This window comes from Stomoxys calcitrans, chromosome 5, assembly GCF_963082655.1.
Source record: "Stomoxys calcitrans chromosome 5, idStoCalc2.1, whole genome shotgun sequence".
NCBI lineage: Eukaryota > Metazoa > Arthropoda > Insecta > Diptera > Muscidae > Stomoxys > Stomoxys calcitrans.
The window spans coordinates 157,468,600-157,488,526 of NC_081556.1; the positions used below are offsets into that span (position 1 = coordinate 157,468,600).

The 19,927-nt window shown below is 38.7% G+C and overlaps 3 protein-coding genes and 1 long non-coding RNA gene across 7 annotated transcripts; 1 reads left to right on the top strand and 3 right to left on the bottom strand.

Moving 5' to 3' along the window:
* Nucleotides 1-675: 675 nt before the first annotated feature.
* LOC106087587 (23 kDa integral membrane protein) lies at nt 676-19,076 on the bottom strand. Of its 2 annotated transcripts, XR_001221291.2 has the most exons (5): nt 18,891-19,076; nt 8,594-8,782; nt 8,216-8,533; nt 7,749-8,088; nt 676-1,003 (listed from the first exon to the last, which is right to left on the bottom strand). XR_001221291.2 is itself a non-coding variant. In XM_013252678.2 (4 exons), the coding sequence occupies exons 1-4, from the start codon at nt 18,963-18,965 to the stop codon at nt 7,939-7,941; spliced, it is 732 nt and encodes a 243-aa protein (XP_013108132.1). In that variant the 5' UTR covers nt 18,966-19,076; the 3' UTR covers nt 7,694-7,938. The 2 variants fall into 2 exon arrangements, 1 of the variants encoding a protein (XP_013108132.1); XM_013252678.2 differs by lacking the exon at nt 676-1,003 and having other exon boundaries at nt 7,694-8,088.
* LOC131998023 (uncharacterized) lies at nt 1,508-2,890 on the bottom strand. Its single transcript, XM_059369981.1, has one exon. It carries the CDS (start codon nt 2,888-2,890, stop codon nt 1,508-1,510), a length of 1,383 nt encoding a protein of 460 aa, XP_059225964.1.
* On the bottom strand, nt 2,912-7,144 carry LOC131997725 (uncharacterized). 3 transcript variants are annotated; one of them, XM_059369146.1, is made up of 2 exons: nt 3,572-7,144; nt 2,912-3,038 (listed from the first exon to the last, which is right to left on the bottom strand). In XM_059369146.1, the coding sequence occupies exons 1-2, from the start codon at nt 7,142-7,144 to the stop codon at nt 2,994-2,996; spliced, it is 3,618 nt and encodes a 1,205-aa protein (XP_059225129.1). In that variant the 3' UTR covers nt 2,912-2,993. The 3 variants fall into 3 exon arrangements, with proteins under 3 accessions (XP_059225129.1, XP_059225130.1, XP_059225128.1); XM_059369147.1 differs by having other exon boundaries at nt 2,945-3,399; nt 3,669-7,144; XM_059369145.1 differs by lacking the exon at nt 2,912-3,038 and adding an exon at nt 3,223-3,399.
* On the top strand, nt 6,302-7,484 carry LOC131997726 (uncharacterized). The gene is made up of 2 exons (XR_009398366.1): nt 6,302-6,390; nt 6,464-7,484. It is a non-coding gene; the product is annotated as an uncharacterized LOC131997726 (long non-coding RNA).
* Nucleotides 19,077-19,927: the final 851 nt, after the last annotated feature.

A 19,927-nucleotide genomic window follows, 5' to 3' on the forward strand; every position in this document is an offset into this window, starting at 1 on the left:
TGAAACATGCAGCGTGAGCTGAATGCCTATGTGCTGTCATAATCAAAACAACAGACAACATTTTCGAGATCACAAATAGAATAATATGAGCCATTAGATGCTACTTTGGTCTATGCTAGTAGTTCAAGAGCAATTCCCACGTCTCTATAGAAAATAATTTCTCTTTACAAGTCACTGATAGTCATGCCAGAGCTACATGAATGGAAGCCTTTTAATGGGTTTCGCATACGGAGAAGAGCGAAGAGCAACGCGAACATGAAAGTAGAGGAATGACCATGGAATCCTATGTGGCCCATCTGGTCATCGTGGAGCACTATTGATTCCGCTTTGAGGCCTACTATTGATTCCCCTCCGAAATATGTTGTATACCTACTACAAATTATCACAATTAATTCGAAGCTTTCAACTTAACGATGAGGCTATCTGGTCGACGGTTTTTGATTTGTTGTTGTTGTAGTAGCAGTGTGTGGTACACTGAGGCGGCAGCCCTTGCCGATGAAGGAATTCATAGGGTCAATCCGGTACATACAACCATCTGCCATGATTTGTAACCACTATGCGTTAATATAAGAAATAAGACCAGTTTTAATATTATTAAAATATTGAATTTTTATTAAATTTTTAGGTTTTTCTAATAGACTATAATTATAAATAAAGTCTAATGACATTCTCAAAAATCTTAAAACCATAAACAGGTATGAAAATAATAATGGACAACAAGAAACGACTTTTGGGTCATGTAACAGAAAACGTTTATGGAGATTTTTATTAAAAATAAACCTTAATTAGTGTGTGCTTTGGATAGTTTTACTCCTTATTGTTGCGTTTTAAACCACCACCGGATCTGATGACGACGACGACGATGACAGCCCTTCGTTTTTAAATGGGTATACGTGCGTAAATATTAAAAAATAAAAATTGAAATTCCTTTGACCTTAATGGCGCTCACACAACGCACGCAATTATTGAAGGAAATCCATTGAGTTTGTGATGAAATATTTTCCTGGAACACAATGACACAAAGGACATTCAAATCAATTAAGAGAATCTTACAAAAAATTGACAATGTTCCTTTGTCACCGATCCAGAATAAACTTCACTCACAACCGGCAGATTCCAAATAAAAACACAAGGCTTAAATTCCGTTTGGCAAATTAAAAGATTTTATTTGATGGTTAATGAGTGATCGTTGTTGTTAACAATGCCGTTGATGTTGTTAACATAGGGGTTGTTTATTCTCTTTGAGCAAATATTAAATAGAAAGAAAAACAGGTTATAATAAACATTTTAAAATGAATTTAACACAATAAAATTATAAAAACTTAAACTTTATACAAAGCACTTGACTCACTTATTTTTTACTATGGCGACAAAAGAGGCTAATAAAGGGCTAACAGGCTTATTTATACCAATGAGATGATTATAAATTACAACAAAAAAATAAATAAACAAAATGACGTTGTTGGCTTGGGAAATTTCTCCATTTCTCCAATTGTTGACAGTTGATTCAAATATTGGTAACACCAGGGTTACCCTCACCAACATCGCCACCCCCGTGAACTGACCCAGAGGGGGAGGCTTCACCATCATGCGCTTCAACGTCAAGGACAGCTAATCTCGAAACAGGACGACGATATACACCAGCACTAGTACGGACCTCAGCTGATCTTGCCACACCATCTTTGCCATGGAACAATTGGATGACTCGACCTCTCTTCCATTGACTTCTCGACAGCTCACCATCACACAAGAAGACTAGGCATCCCACTTTCATTGGCTGAGAAGGCAGACACCATTTTGTGCGTCGGGTCAAATCTGGCAGATACTCACGCACCCACTGATTCCACAAGCCGTTTTTCATGTTCTGCAACACTCGCCATTGTTTTCTTAAGCACATTAGCCTTGGCTCAAAAGGTGCTGGTGTATGAGTTGAGTTGGGACATCCAAGAATGAAATGATTGGGTGTCAATGGCTCCGAATCATCAGGAGAAACAGGAATATGAGTTAAAGGCCTCGCATTCACCATATTCTCCGCCTCTATGAGCAGAGCTTGAAGGGTTTCCAATTTCGGCGCATGTTCCTTCAACATCGCATACAAGGCCTTCTTCACCGACTGGACTAAGCGTTCCCAAACGCCGCCTTCACTAGGGTTGTTTGGTGTATTGTAGACCCATTTAATGCCAAGAGCCGTCATACTTGAACGAAACGAATCATTAATATCGAGAAAATTAGACGTACCTTGGAGCTCTTTGGCGATGCCAACAAAATTTGTCCCATTGTCGCTTCGAATCATCACTGGAACGCCCCTTCGGTTGATGAAATTCCGTATACAAAGCAGACAGGCATCGCTAGACAGATCGGTGGAGATTTCTAGATGGACGGCTCGGATGGTTAAACAGGTAAATAGGGCTACCCATCTCTTTTCTTTACGACGGCGAATGGTAACATTGACAGGGCCAAAATAGTCAAGGCCGGTATATGAAAAAGGTCGCACATATGGGGTAATACGATCCACAGGTAATGGAGCCATTTGCGGTTGTGTAGGCTTAGCTCGACTAACTTTGCACATAGGACATCTGAGCTTGATTTTATTCAAAAGCTGACGAAGAGATGGCACCCAAAACCTTTGTCGAACTTCGCTCATAACTGTGGCAACGTTGATGTGGCAAAAACGAACGTGGTAGGATTCCACTAAAAGGCTGGTAAACAGGTGATTTTTTGGTAGAATTATCGGCCTTCTGGCATCGAGAGACAAGAAAGTGGCATTATCAATTCTTCCGGAAACACGTAACAGACCATCGGTGTCCATGAACGGATTTAATGATTTGAGTTCGCTCTTTTCTGACAACCTTTGTCTTGTAGCAAGATCGGCTAAATCGTCTCGAAACATCTCTTGTTGTACTTGCTTACAGAGATACTTCTCTGATTCTTCTTCCTCATCAACTGACAGCTCTCCAGATCTACCAGCACTTCGTTTTAATTTACACCTCAAATTATGCATGTACCGAAGCACCCACGCCATAGTCCTTTTTAATCTGCTATATTTCGAAAAACGATTAATATCAGGTATAACTGAATGTACTTGCCTTGCCACCAGCACTCTATACTTTGAACGAAGTTCCACTTTACTTCGATCAGCACCTGAATTTGTTTTTGTTTCATTCGGCCACTCCACCTCATTTTTCATTAAAAAATTTGGGCCATTTTTCCATCTCCCGTTCGGGTCATATTCTTTGGTTAGATTTGCCCTTGTTGCCTCATCTGCGGGATTATTTGGACCTGGACACCACCTCCATTGTACCACCTGACTGCTTTCTAAAATTTCCGCCACTCGATTTGCCACGTATTGTTTGTACATCCTGTGGTCGGACCTGATCCACTGCAGCACCGTTGTAGAATCTGTCCAAAAAACAATATTTTTAATCGATTTTTCATGGTTTTTCATTATTAATTCTTTAAGCCGTATTCCCATGACGGCGGCCTGTAATTCCAACTTGGGTGTTGTGTGGAATCTAGTTGGGGCACAACTTGTCTTGCCCATCACAAAAATTACTTTGATATCACTACTTACCACACGCCAATAACCCACCGCAGCCATTGCATCCTCACTAGCGTCAGTAAATATGTGAAGTTCGACATCATTATTATGGTATGTTGGATTATAATACCTTGGCACATTGAATTTCACAATATTTGGCAATTGGGCTAACCAAAACTTCCAGCGGCCATATATTTCTTTAGGGAGCTCTTCATCCCATTGTATACCAGACTTCCACACACTTTGCATTATAATTTTCGACGTCACCATAAAGTCACTCACAAAACCAAACGGGTCGTAGATCGACATATTTAAACACAACATCTCTCGTTTGGTTGGAATTTTTTTACCACTTAATATTCGTCCGTCCACTTTATTTAGTTTTAAATCAAAACAAAAGACATCTGTTGCGGGTACCCATCGAATACCGAGTATTCGTTCTACCCCATTATAACAAAAGGTGTTGCCACTACTACCTTTATCGCCATCGGGGTTACCACACTCATCAAGCACTTTTTTCGAGTTGGATTTTATGCCATGTAAGTGGAATCCCGCAACTTTGTGAATTTTGATGACTTCTTTTAATATTTTGACTGCATCTTCTTCGGACTGAAAACAGTCGACATAGTCATCCACATAATGACGATCTGTGATACCACGAACGGCTCTAGGGAGTGTATCCAAAAATTTTTTGGCATTTAAATTTTTTACAAATTGGGCAATTGTGGGGGAACAAGTGGCACCGAATATCAGACGCTCCATGACATATATGTCCACTGGCGAATTCACATCTCCATTCCTCCATAAAAATCTTTGGCAGTTTTGGTCCATTTTCGTTACACCAATTTGATGAAACATTTCCTTTATATCTCCGCATACTGCGATTGGGCCTTCTCTAAATTTAAAAAGAATGGTGATTAGTGGATTATTTATGTCTGGGCCTGATATTAGGGCCTTGTTCAAAGAAAATTCATTAATTTCAGCGGCGGCATCAAATACAAGACGAATACCCTTTTTGTTGGGATTTTTCACACCAAAATGTGGAATATAAAAAACACGATCATATTTGGCATCTTTTTCTTCAGTTGTAAGTTTCCGACAGTATCCTTTCTTAATATAATCATCGATTTTTGCTTTGTATTCGATTCCATACTCACGATTTTTAGCCATTTTTTGTTCGATGCTATATAAACGTCTTAGTGCCATGTCGTATGACTCCGGTATTAGTGGTACATTCTCCTTCCATAAAAGAGGACATTCGTATCTGCCATTTACCCACTTTGTAGCCTTGTTCAATAACTGCATCGCCCTTTCGTTCTCCTTTGAAATCAGTGGTTTTGTATCAACTTTGATGCCCAATGTTTCTACATCAAAATAACCACGCATCATGTTGTTCATATCTTCGAGTAGATTATTTTCAGTTTTTGAACACCTACGAAAATGCAAAACATGTTTATTAGTGTTATTTTTATCACCTGGTATCGGTCCATATAAAATAGCTCCCAATCTTGTTATTGTAACGATAGGCCCAAATTCACTTATAAGACGTGGAACTTCTAAGGGAACGGTCAAAAATGAGTGTTGCAGGCTCAAGATCATCATTGGTCGCACGTTAGAATAATCGTGCACGGGAAATTTTGAGATTTTTTCACATTCCTGGGATTTTAAAAAATGAGCCATGTGGCAACTCTGCACTGGCAATGACAGATCAGCTGATAAATAAATATTGGAAATTGTATATTTATCTTTGTAGTGGCCAATTCCACTAATCGTAATATTAATTTTTTCGGTGTTTTGTGAAGTGCGGTGATTATTTAGCCACTGAAGTTCCAAAAAGTCTCTTTCGCCGTGTATATTTAGCTCGTTTGCAATGTCTGTGTGCAGCATTGATACATTTGCTCCGTCGTCAACAAACGCGTAGATCGTGAGTTGTTTTTGCTTACCGTATATTGTTATGGGCAGAATTTGGAACAATACGTTTTCGGTGTGGCATGTTGCATGGCAATTTCTTCCTGCGTCTAATTGCGATTCGGTTTGTTGTGTTATTGCATCGGGATTCATGTTGGGTTGTGACAAAACGGCTGATGAAGACTCCAATGCCGGAAAAGTTTTGTGCAATAGTGAGTGATGTGGTTTTTGGCAGCCATTTACCCCACAACGACCTTTTTGGTGGCAGTTTTTTACTTGATGTCCTCTCTTTAAGCAACTGAAGCATGTTTTAATTTGCTTCACTTTGCTCCAACGGTCATCCAGTGACATCTGTAAAAAGGTTGGACAATTTTTAATGCCTTTGCACTCACCATTACAAACTGGACATTGATAACCAGAAGAAACTCCAACGCAGGCAAATTTTCTGGTGGATGTTTGTGAAGTAGTTGTTGGTACATGGCGGCGATTAGCAGATGTGCTTGCAATTGGCAATGTGTCGTTGACCATATTGGCTAGGCGGCGTAGTGTAGAAAGCCAATTTGCAAAATCAACGATAGTGGCTGGTTCCTGAAGCTGCAGACATTTTTCTGCCCACTGCATTTGGCGATTGGTTGACAGCTTGGACACTAATTCACTTAGAAGCGAAGGATTTGTTAAATGGTGCTCACCTTTGGCGTTCTTTAGAAATGTGGCCATGTTGCATATTTTGTTGGCGTAATTGACGAGTGCCTCAAGATTGTCATTGGCTATTGGTGACAACGACCTTACTTTTTCAATTTGGCTCCTGATCAACTGTTCCGGTCGGCCAAATGTTTCTTGCAGCAGTTCTAAAATGGCGGCGACGTTGCTTGAATTACCTAAGAGGGATTCTACAGATTCCTTTGCTCGGCCCTTTAAAGAATCTCTCAGGCGCATTATGTTGTGTAAGTTGGAGTATCCAAATTCAGTGGTTGTGCTTTCAAATGATTCGTAAAATGTCTGCCATTCTTCGGGAAGGCCTGTAAAAATAGGTAATGGATAAATTTTCTTCTGAGGCAAATGTAATGAATTTTGTGAGTGTGAACTGTGGACAGACATATGTGAGGTTATGGATGATCCTGGTGGCGGTTGGTGATACGATGTGCGGTCTGGTGAATTTAATGGCTCTTGCGTCTCACTTGTTGGCAAATGTGAAGATGGTGGGTTATGACTTACGTGCAGCTGCGGTGTTTGGCTTTGTGTTTGCTGTAATAGTGATATCAAAGAAGGCATTGCAGACAGTGATTGTAAATTGGCGAATTGTTCTTGCATTTGTTTGGCGGTATTTTGCATTTGTTGTGTCGAAGCAAGAATCTCTGTCTGCATTGCCTGCATTTGACGTTGCATTTGCTGCATTTGTGCATTTACGTGTTTCTTCAATTCAATAATTTCATTTGCAGGTTTTGGAACTGAGGCTTGCGAATTGACTGGTGTCTTTTGATGCTGTGAAGAAGAAGAAGAATTAACATTATTGAGGTTGGCTGGAGGTGTACTGGTCGAAGCGGCATTTAAGGGTTCGTTTTGAGGGTTGTGAGACGGCGTTTTTGCTTTCGGCGAATGGGTAAGCGACATATCGTATATCTCAGAATCAAAACGGGCTGGAGGAATTCCTTGGGTGCTTCGGCCACTGGTTCTTTTCTTCGTCTGATTGTCGGACATAAAAACAGCAAAGACGTTACACTTTCGACGATTTCACAAACAAATGAATAAATAAAGAATAAAGATGTTCCTTTGTCACCGATCCAGAATAAACTTCACTCACAACCGGCAGATTCCAAATAAAAACACAAGGCTTAAATTCCGTTTGGCAAATTAAAAGATTTTATTTGATGGTTAATGAGTGATCGTTGTTGTTAACAATGCCGTTGATGTTGTTAACATAGGGGTTGTTTATTCTCTTTGAGCAAATATTAAATAGAAAGAAAAACAGGTTATAATAAACATTTTAAAATGAATTTAACACAATAAAATTATAAAAACTTAAACTTTATACAAAGCACTTGACTCACTTATTTTTTACTATGGCGACAAAAGAGGCTAATAAAGGGCTAACAGGCTTATTTATACCAATGAGATGATTATAAATTACAACAAAAAAATAAATAAACAAAATGACGTTGTTGGCTTGGGAAATTTCTCCATTTCTCCAATTGTTGACAGTTGATTCAAATATTGGTAACACCAGGGTTACCCTCACCAACAGACAATAAGGCAGCACATATAGGGAAAACCGTTTCCGAAAGTGTTGATGTGTAATCATAACCTTCATATATGGATCAGTAGTAGTAGCGGCAGCAGTAGCAGACAGAGTGATTGTGGTTCTTTGTGGAGTTGGTCATTAGTTATGCCATGAGGAAGGGAAGGTGTTTAAAGGAATTGAACTCGTTTCCATTGTCCTTTGTGCCGCTCTAATCTTAGATGGTGACGCAGCAATTTTAACCAAATTTAATCATTTATTTGTGGCGTTCGTTTCGTATGGTGGAAGCCAAATAACATGCCAACGCAATGCCCAGTATTTGTATGAAAGCAATGCCAATGCCCACTCCAATCAACACGGCGGCATTCTTGTCAATGCGTTGCTTCAATTTACCCACACAGCCCTCCTATAATTAGAATGTGAAGGTGATTGGGTTGAAAGGGTTGGGGTATGAGTTATGATTATTTATACAAGGTTGTCCCCAATATTGGGAAATTCCCCATGCCAAGTCATATGGAATTTAGTTAACATACCTGATAATATTTGTCCTTTCCCAAAGCCGGGGATTCGGTGCAGTGGCCTACGCTCTCCTCAATGTATTGGGGGCGACAACAACTGGCAGGCAGTGTTTTGTTGGCACTCATGGTGCGCCAATCAGAAGGATAATCGACACCGCAACACATCAATTTACGCTGTATATTGTCCCAAGCCATAACATCATCCTTGTTGGAGCGTTTTATCGAGTCTTGCAAGGAGTTCTTAATGGCCATTTCCAAGTCACCCTTAAATACACAGGCAGCTATGCCAACGGCCAATTCAATGATGAAGATTATGGCCAAGAGTAAAGCATACTGCAAATAAAAGTCAACATTGCAATAATCGACAACCAAGTCAAGCTTTTCTCTACTTACAGCCAACAGTAAGGTAGGCGATTCCTTTATAGCTCCGAAACAGCCCAAGGAAGCAATGAGGAATATTATCAGACCGGTGATTATCAGAACTATAGGAGGAGCTGATACCTTCCCCTCAACGAAATGATTGAACTGATTTACATCGGCGAGTACCACAGCTCCGGCAATTAAAATGCCCAAACCTGATATCTATAATAGAAAAAAAACATAATGCAAATGTTTTGAAATCGACCATATTTCACATGAATATACAAATATGTCATTTAAATTTCAACGAAATTTTAATAAATATCACAAAAAAAAACAAACAACTTTTAAACCAACTTCGATCAAACTGACAAAATTACTTGATCCGATTTTTTTTTAAATTTCCAATTAATTTTTTAATTGATCCAATTTAAAAATGATTGAAATTTTCATTTATTATTTTAATTGTTCCAATTAAAAAAAATTATTAAAATTTCCGAAATATCAAAATTTTTTAATTGCAATTTTTTAATTTTTAATTCCGTGCTACTTACAAAATCCTTAATTGTTTTCAATACCACTCCCCTAAGTTGGTTCATGTCTGGTATTGTATCTCCACTTAAGTGCCGGTATCTGTTAGGCGCGAGAGCCGGGCAATGACAAAGGAAATGCTCCAACGTCTCATCATCTTCCCCGCATGCCCTACACATGTTATCACTTGCCGCACCAATTTTGCAGTCAACTCGTAGTCCTATGTGTCCCGTTATACCATACCAATAGCTATACTGACCTCCTTATTGCTTCCTTTCGGTAATAGCCTCGTCTTCTCACGATTTGGATCCTCCCATAGGATTTTCACCGTCCTACCGACTGTTTCGCTGTTCCACAATGTTGCATGCACATTCGTCGCCCACTCCCTTAACTCGGACTGTGGCGACCAGAAAGGCTTCGGGTTAACCAAGTTTATTGACGGCAGTCCTCCGGTCTTCAGCGCCAAATCGTCTGCCCTTTCATTTCCCCTTACTCTGTTATGACCCGGCACCCAAACGATGCGGATTTTGCCATCCTCAGAGAAGGCGTTAATCTCCTTACACTGCAAGACCTGCGTGACCTTACCGTCCTGGTTGTTATGGCAATTTTACTGTCGGTAAAGGTGTTCACACTCGACGTCCTCGCATTAGCACCACACCACTTCACACATTCCATGATCTCCACCTGCAGGACCGTCAGGCAGTCTAAAACAGATCTCAGTCCCTGGGTTCTCAAGGTAAACCCCCAGGCCCACTCTGTCTTCTAGCTTTGATCCATCCGTGTAACATGATCTTCCAGATGGCAATACTAGGGTTCCGTTAATCCAAGACTGTTCAAGGTTCATCTCAGGTATCCGGTCGGAAACCTCTTCCCTTCCTTCCAGGTTTCCTATCGTCGCCTCGATGGTATGAGCTGCTCCCATCCTCAATCTATTCTCCCATTGCCTTAAGTTTCATAGCCGCAGTGGCTGCCTCACACTTAATCTGTATGTCAATGGGTCGGATATTTGGAATAGTCTCCAGTGCCCTAGTGTGCGTGGTCCTCATCGCTCCGCCTATTCCAAGACGGCATGTTCTCTGAACCTGTTGTATAGTCCTTATGTTACACTTTTTCTCCATAGCAGTCCACCAAACTACAGAGGCGTAAGTAAGTTTTGATCTAATCACGCTCTTGTAGAGCCAGTGGACTATCCTCGGATTCAGGCCCCATTTCAAGCCTACGGCCCGTCTACACAATGCCCAACATCTGTGAGCCTTCTCAGTACGCTCCTGAATGTGACACTTCCAATTCAGTTTCCTGTCCAAGATCACACATAAGTATTTGACCTTGTCAGATATCGAAATCGTCTTATTGAGGAAACGTGGTGCGTTAAATTGGCCCACCTTCGTCTTCCTCTATATCGGACTTTCTCTATATCGGACTTTCCCTATATCGGACTTTCAAAATTGAATATTTGCCTCAATTTAAAATCTAATTGGGCCACCAGGACAAGAAATGAGTTCCCCATATAATATGTTGGAAATGCGTGGTGTGCTTACGGTTAAGTTCCATTGGAAAAAGGGATGTCATCAATCATCATTTGGTGTTTTGATTTGCAAATATTTTTTTTTTGTCAAATATTGTTATATGGAAAATAAGTAGGCAAGGAAGCGTTTGATGTATAGCATATGCGGTCGTAATGTCCAATAAATTTTATGAACAAATTTTGTTAATGCTTTCAAATGTACAAATCTGATATATACATTGGTCCCAAGTTTATTGGAGGATCGCACACCTTAAACCTCCTCCGAACAGAAAATGTAGAATAATCTGTATAATATGGGACTCAAATAAAAGTCTGACAGTAGAGCACAAATTTGAAATTACACCCGAAAAATTTTTTTGTTTGATGTTTGCTGTGACGGCAGAAAATCTGCTGAAAATGGAATAGCATTTATATTTTTTTCTAAAACACTTATACTTTTTGTTTAAGCTCAACTGATTTGGTTGGTTTCTTTTTCTACCACTTCCTTTGATCGAATTCATATAGCTGGACGTTGCTCTTACAGTTTTTTTACCCTGCCACGGAGCTTGTTCGTATTGTTATTCTTCCCATTCACGGAGATTCTCCTAAAGCCTCTTCTTGACCTTGTTCGCTCAGTCGAACTGTAGAAAGATTTCTTAAAAGCACTTTTCTTTCTTCACCTCTCTTAGGGGCTTGTTCAGCCAGAGTTCCAATATCAAAATGAAGCCTCGAAGCTACTTCAGTTCATTTTCCCAAAACACTTCCTTTTCCTTAATCCCTAATCACCCGTGTTTTTATACATACCACCATAGGATAGTTGGTACATTCATTTAGTCATTCCGTTTGCAACACATTGAAATATTAATTTCCGACAGTACAAAGTATATATATTTCGGATCGTCCTAAAATTATAAGGCGATATAACGATGTCCGTGTGTCTGCCCGTCCGTCTGTTGTAATCACTCTACATCCTTTAAAAATTGAGATATTGAGCTGACAAGTCAGAGATACGTCTTTTTGATGCACGCTGGTTAAGTTCTTGAACGGGCCAAATCGGACCATATTTGGATAAGCTGCTATATAGACCGATCTGTCGATAAAGGGTCTGAAGTCCATAAAAGCTTAATATTTTATCCGATTTCGCTGAAATTTAAAGCAGTGAGTTATTTTGATCCTCCCGCATCCGAACTAAATATGGTTCAGATCGGACTATAGTTGGATATAGCTGCCATATAGAGCGATCTCCCGATAAAGGGTCTGAAGCTCACAAAAGCTTTATTTTTTATCGGATTTCGCTGAAGTTTGAAAAAGGGGTTAGTTTTAGGCATCCCGACATCTGACCGCACTAAATTTACATATAGCTGCCATATAGACTGCTCTGCCGATAAAGGGTATAAAGCCCATAAAAGCTTTATTTATTGCCCGATTTCGCTGAAATTGGAAACAGTGAGTTATTTTTAGCCTCCCGATATTCGACCTATATATTTGGATATAGCTGCCATATATACCGATCTCCCGATAAAGGGTCTGATGCCCATAAAAGCAGCATTTACTACCCGACTTCGTTGAAATTTGCATTTTTTTTATGCACCAAATTTTTTTTTATGCACCAACCTCTCCGAGAGGCTGTGCCTTGTAGGGGCTCAAGAAGCAAAATCGGGAGATCGGTTTCTATGGTAGCAGTATCAAGCTATAGATCGATTCAGACCATATTGGACACGTGCGTTGAAGGCCATGGGAGAAGCGGATGAGAATTGCTCTCTCTAGAGGCCCAATAATTCAAGATCCCTGATCGGTTTATATAGCAGCTATATCAGGTTATGTACCGATATGCGCCATACTCATCACTTTTTTTAGAAGTCATATCATGCAAAATTCTAACCAAATCAGATGAGATTTGCGCCCTCTAGCGGCTCAAGCAGTAGAGATCCAAGATCGGTTTACATGGCACCTATACCAGGTTATAGACCGATTTCGACCATACTTCGCACAAATATTGGAAGTAATATCAAAACACTGCGTGAAAATTTTCGGTCAAATAGGACGATAATTGCGCACTCTAGAGGTTCAAGAAGTCGAGACCCAAGATCGGTTTATATGATAGCTATATCAAAACATGGACCGATTTGGCCCATTTACAATCCCAACCGACCTACACTAACAAGAAGTATTTGTGCAAAATTTCAAGCGGCTAGTTTTACTCCTTCAAAAGTTAGTGTGCTTTCAACAGACAGACGGATGGACATGGCTAGTTCGACTTAAAATATCACGACGATCAAGAATATATATACTTTATGGGATCTTAGACGCATATTTCGAGGTGTATGGTGGAGGGTATAAAAATGTGGAAGGTTTTAGGCAGTGCTAAAAAAATTTTGTATTAAGGTCAGCAGACAATGTTTGCTGATATTGGCAAACTTATTTTTCTGGGCGTACATATTATTATAATTTGGAACCAAAATAACTTCCAAATGGCCATGTAGGCCTTGTGGTGTGATGCGGTACTCCCAAAAGGCCATGTAGGCATTATGGTATGCTGCAGTACTCAAATGAAAGGGTACCCTAATGAAAATGGGAGTACAGCACAAATCTGACATCCCAAATTAGGACAAGGGTCTAGGGCAGCTAATCCCTAAAAACTCTCCAAATTGGCATATTGGGTTACCCGTACAAATGAAGGAGTGTAGCGAAGAGCACCCAGCCGTCTAGTAACACCTTAAAGTCAAAGTGGTTTGTTTGTTTCTTTCGTATAGATTCAAAAACGGGGTAGGTTGGTCTGAAAGGACTTCCTCTTATCACAAAAACACCATCCAAAAGGAAAAGTGGTACGAATGAGAAAATATGAGACAAAAGTGAAAGGTATTTGAGAGTAGAATAGGAATCTAATATCAAAATTTGAAGCAAAGACTCGAGAGAAGAAAATGTTTGCGGTTTTAACTCAATACGACCGCTTTCCTACTTTCAACACATTTTTGTTGATACAGCAAACTTTTTTACTGCTTTTACTAACAAAATTTTCTAGGTGTAGATTTTAAATTATGCGTATATAAATGTTGTTGAAAGTTTTTACGAAAACCAAAATTCGAAGAAATTTTTTATGAACATTATTCGAATTTTGCTTAAATAAAATTTTTTTACATTTCAACGGAAAGCTTAGGAAATACAAATGTTCTGCAGAGCATTTTTGTTCTAGATAAGCTTCAAGGGAACAAAAAGTGTATTTTATAAGTTTTCCTTGGCAAATTGTTCTCAAAAATCGTCATAGCATGCAAAATAATAGCAAGGAATTTGTTGCAAAGATGGAGCGTGAAGGTTGACATCAATCAAATGTCATAACACTATGGGGCGCTCACGAAATGTGTTGGCCTAAATCTCACGAAATACAGCGTTTCACGTACAGAATAAGCTTGTTAATCTATGTGTATTGCTCAGAGTTTATAGAACATTCATGACTTCCAATCACCTTTAAGCGTAAGCAATAAAAATGTCCTTTATAATTTTTCCACCAGCGTCGCCTGGATTTGATTGGACAACAAGGGAATGTGGTGGGCATTATAAATGGCATTGTCGCAGGTTGCCGGCATTTGAGTAGTTGAATAATATTTATTTGTTTATATGTATGTATGTATATAAGTATATGTATGTGTATGAGTGTATTATAATTATTCATTAAAATGTCCCACAACTTAGATTTATTGGTTGGATAAAGAAATGTCCACACACATACAAACACACGCTTTGTCATATACAAAAGTTCCAAATGAAATGTCCTCATGCAAATTTAGTCAAATACTAATGCCGTTTAGTTGACTAATAATTTAATACATATAAATACATAAGGGTGGTTCGTCAAATTAGTTGCAAGTGTGGCCACTGTCCAACTTTTAGTAAAAGGCTTTAATGGTTATGGAAATGATTCTGCAGAAGTCGTTACTGGCAACCTTCAGTCTATCAACATGTTTTCCGATCAGACAGTGACCTGTCATGACTGACACAATGACTAAGATGTCCGTTCTGACCAACGACAGCAAAGCAGTAGACGTTTTCAAGTCTAGACTGGGTCACATAAATTTGAAGTGTTTACGACCCACACGTTTTGATCATCGGCCATTTGTTGTCGTAAAACTTTGCTTGCATGCCGCTAGCGGCATACCCACAGATTCCAGTACCCCTGGAAAATTTAAGGTAGTTCCAAGTCTCACAAGCTCGTCGGCCTTACAATTCCCTGTTAATCCCATGGCAACCGGTTATACGTACTGTATTGATCCGATGGAATCTTTCATCGGCAAAGGCTGCTGCCTTAGTGTACAACACACTGCTACAACAACAACAACAACAATTCCCTGTGATTTCTCTATGAAGAAGAGGTGAATTTTGAACTGTTCAGCCATCCCGTTGCGAGATCTGCGACATTCGTTGGCGGCTTTTGAATTCAGAAATATGCTCTCATGGGATTTAATGGCTGTCTGAAGACATATATTAGTATATAGAGTTAGTATAAGAGTGATTTTTTTATCAGTTTCATTTAAAATCTGTGTTTGAACTTTCAGCCACCAAATGAAGTTTGGAAAAGCATGCAATTCAATATAGAAATGGACATTTCTATAAAAAAAATTGATCTTTGGCAATGCAATTGTAGTTGGGTGGCAATCAAAAATCGACCTATAAATATAGGTCTGATATGTCCAGATAGTCCATATATGGTTCTGAGGCATGGGTACTTGTGAAAGCAGATGAGGCAGTGTTTGGAGTATTTGAGAGAAAGATTCTTGGTAAAATATATGGACCAGTTTGCGTTAATGGAGAATATAGGCGACGTATGAACCACGAGCTGTATGACGACGATAGCATAGTTACACGCATCAAAACCGAACCAACGCAACGGCTGCGTTGGTTCGGTCATGTTGTCAGAAGTCTTTTGAAGGCAAGCACGGTGTTACACTCAAATCGGGAAGACCAAAAGCCCGTTGGAAAGATTAAGTGGTGGGAGACACCTTAAAACTTGGTGTCAGAGATTTTAGAATGAGCGCAGAAGATTGAGGAGCTTGGAAAGCTATTATACGTTTGGCTAGTGGAACGAATGTTTTTTTTATAGCCAATTAAAGTAGAGTAAAGTAAAAGGTCCATATAGTGGACAACAAATTCTTAAAGATTTTCCCAAGAAATAATTAACGACAAAACTTGCAATGAGTCTATTAACGGCACATGGTGTACTTTTATGGCATCAAGCACCAATAACAAACCCGTCCATAACCTGATATAAATGCCATATACATCGATTTCCCAGTTTGACTTCTAAGCACTTGTAGAGCCTTATTTTTACCCCAAGTACCTTTTGCATGTTGACTTTCGCAATAACCATAAACAACATCTTGGCGTTCGAAGCCATTAACACAACTTCCAAAACGATGTACAAAACTATGTGTATACCATGGAATCAATTGTAGGTATGTGGAAAAGAAATCCACGATACAATAAAATACACATGCATTGGAAAAATGGCACAGCCCGTAGAACAAAGTGTCGAGCTAAGTTAGTTTTGTATGCATTTCATAGATGTACTTTCGCAATTTCTTCGAGATAAATACAATCTACCAATGTACGACCTTTGAAACCCACACATCTAAAGATTTCTGATGACGATCTCTTTACCGAGGGGTCAAAACTTGCCAAATCATGGTTGATGTGGTGTTTCTACTGTGAATGTATTTTTTTTGGTTGGAATAAAATTTTCGACCATTAAGCTCGTCTTGAAAAAGAAATTAGCACACAAACATCAACAATTTGATGAAGCCGCTACTATGGCTGTTCAACTATGGTAAAATTTGTAACCCAAACTTTTTATGTGTTTTTCAGATATGCCATTTCGGTATAGGCTTAGAAGAAATCATTCAGAGCCTTTAATGGTGGACGATATATAAAAATCGGGTCAAGCGATTTAACACATTTTTGTTGGTTATCGGTTGGTTTATAAAACAAACTGATTAGAATATCTGTTGAATTTTTTGAACAAAAATTTTTCAGTCCCCTTACAAAAAATGAAGTAGTATCCGTATCGGTGTGCCATATCCCAATCTGTACCGATTTGGAAGAGGTGATGTGTTAATCCGTTTAGTTGTAAATCGGCAAAATTTAAAATATTTTTTTATAAATTGTCCTTAGACCAAAAATGTGCAATATGTGCATAATTTCGAAAAGATTCGATAAAACACGTGGTCTGTACCTTGATTTCAAAATAAATGGACAGCGACATTGCAAAATTAAATCTGGAAGTGATTTAGGGTCGATTGGTATATTTGAAAGGTAGGTCTATCTGTAGTACCCTGTGGTGGACATTTTGGACATTTCTACATTGCACCCTGTGGTTTACGTTGTGTACGTGCAGAACAACTTAAGCTCATGAGCTTGGAAATAATGGGTTAATTTGTTAGTGTGCCCACCACTACCTTATAGTATCCAAAAAAAAAAATTGTACACAACATTTAACTCTTAATATCCACATAATAAATTTTGGTTCATTTTGTTCGCTTAATAGGAGTCGAACGACATGAAAATCTCTTTTAAAAAGTTCCGTACACTTAAGTAATGACTTTCCAAAACATAACTCTTTCAACAGATTCGCACTAATACCTATCCTATTGCTAAGTCAAAGGATCCTAGATTCAACCGCTTCGTTTGGGCTATAATAACCTATGAAAAACCCAAACCTTGATTTTTGTTTGATTCTCACAGTTTGGGTCAAGGCCAAACTTTTTAGAATTTACGATTTTGAAAGTCGTATGCAACTTAAAAAATTGACCCTATTCCAAAATTGACCCTATTCCATTATATGGTATTGTTTGTTTATTTTTATATCCTACACCTCTACTGTGGTACAGGGTATTATAACTTAATGAATTAGTTTGTAACACCCAAAAGAAAGAGAGATAAACCCATTGATAATTATACCAATCGACTCAGAATCACTTTCTGATTCGATTTAGCTATGTCCATCTGTCCGTCTGTCTGTCTGTCTGTCCATATTAATTTGTGTACAAACTACAGATCCCAATTTTCATCCGATCGTCTTCAAATTTGGTATGGGCATGTTTTTCGGCCTAGAGACAACGCCTTTGAAATTGGAAAAAAATGGGTTCAGATTTGGATATAGCTCCCATATATATGTTTGTCCGATTTGCAGTAATAATGTAATAAAATGGTCATTTGTTACCCGATTCTCTCGAAATTTGGCAGGAAGGATTTTCTAATGACTGTCGATATTACTGGAAATCGGTTCAGATTTAGACATAGCTCTCATACATATATTCTCGTACGATTTGCAGTAATATTGCAATCATATGGTCATTTGTTAATCGATTCTCTCGAAATATGGCAGGAAAGATTTTCTTTTGCTTCTCGACATTATAGATGCATTTCATTGAAATCGGTTCAGATTTAGATATAGCTGTCATATATTTATATCGCCCGATTTTTACTTCTAGAGCCACTGCAAGAGCAGTTTTTTAACCAATCATTTGTGAACCGTAGTTATTACAGTTTGAGCATATTTGCTCGAAATGTAACACGGATTGTTTAATAACCCATCTGAAAACATTAGGCGAGGTCCATCAAAATTGGTTCAGAATTAAACATAGCTCCCACTTTGTACCTATAGGGTAGGTGTAGGGTATTATCAAGTCGGCACCGCCCGACTTTTGCCTTTCCTTACTGGCTTAAGACATAAATACTTTATATGTTGAAAGGCCTGGAAGCCGCCTACGATGCCGAACGTATGGTTCAAATCCCAGCGTGAACATCATTTGAACCATTTGTGAAATTAATTAAAACTTCTCTACCAAGTGGTGCCACTACGGCACCACGCCGTAGGTCCCTTATCATCGCGCTAAAAAACTAATCGGACTACTCTCATTCATATGAGAGAATTATCCCCAGATACTTAAAGGAATGGTCATGGCGAAATTTATATATATTATCTTGGAAGGCGCTTTAAGCAACAAATTGTTGCAGCTCAGAGAAGAAGTCTACCGAAACTGTGTTGGTGGCATTACACGATGCAAAATCCAAATTCACAAAAAGGTGCATATGTGAGATAAAGTCACAACAAATTAAATGTTATATGCCGTTTTGGTATTTTCATTTTTGATTTCAAATATATTAAAACCTATAGCTTAAACATTCTTTATTTGCAATCACATTTTAATCGCTATTTATCATTTTTAATCTGATATCATGCAGTTAAAGCAGGTTAATAAAAAGTTGCGGTGCTATCCCAACATAAAGCTCCGTTGCACTTACCGCAAAAATCACATTGAATACAAACAGAGTGTATTTTATCACACTCATGCCACACGAACGGATGTGGAACTTCATGTTTAAACCGTTTTTTTCACTTTTGCCTGTGTCCACTAAGGTTGCTCAATTAAAATGAGGAAATTTGATTTGGTTCTCTGTTTCTCGATCCCGAAAACAACTGTTCCAAACGGCGATTCAAATACAACTGACCAATGGTTAATGCTTCAATTGACTACCATGGCTGCGTCGGTGGTCAGGTCACAACACCACTACTCCAGTTGTAACTAGGGCGATCGATGTCTGTACTTACTACATACATAGCTATCCATTAAATTGTGCACACATACAAACAAAGCATTTCCTTACAAAACTCTAAGGAAACACTTAACCAAAAATCCTGTGGATAGGGTTGTGCACAGGTTCGAAATAAGGGTAATTTCCATACGCATAGTATTTCGTTATATTGAAATCAATGGCATTTTCGATAATATTAGCTGTGTATACTAATCTGACTAGACCAATTGTAATGATGGGTATTTTGGTGTTCAATCGCATTACGAAAAAATTTTCCTATTTTTCTTTGAAAATAAAAAAAAATATATTTTGAATTAAGGAAGTTGGCCTGATGGATTGTTAGGCTGTGATACGCAATAAATCCTTAAATGTAAATGTAAGGGCAAAGCGAAACTTACTTTTATAGCCTTCACCATAGTTTGGGGGTATACTAACATCGTAATTCCGCTTGTAATAGACCCCATAGAGTATATATATTCTTGATTTCCATGACATCTTAAGTCGATCTAGCCATGTTCGTCCGTCTGTCTTGGGAAGCACCCAGACTTTCGAAGGAGCATAGGTAGGAGCATGAAGTTTTGCCAAAACACTTCTTATTAAGGTAGGACGGATGGGATTGTAAATGGGCCATATCGGTGCATTTCTCGAATATACTTTTTGGGCCTCTAGACTCTTATCCGATTTGGCTGAAATTTTGTACTATGACGTTTTCTATGACATTCAAGAGATGTGCTCAATATGGTCTG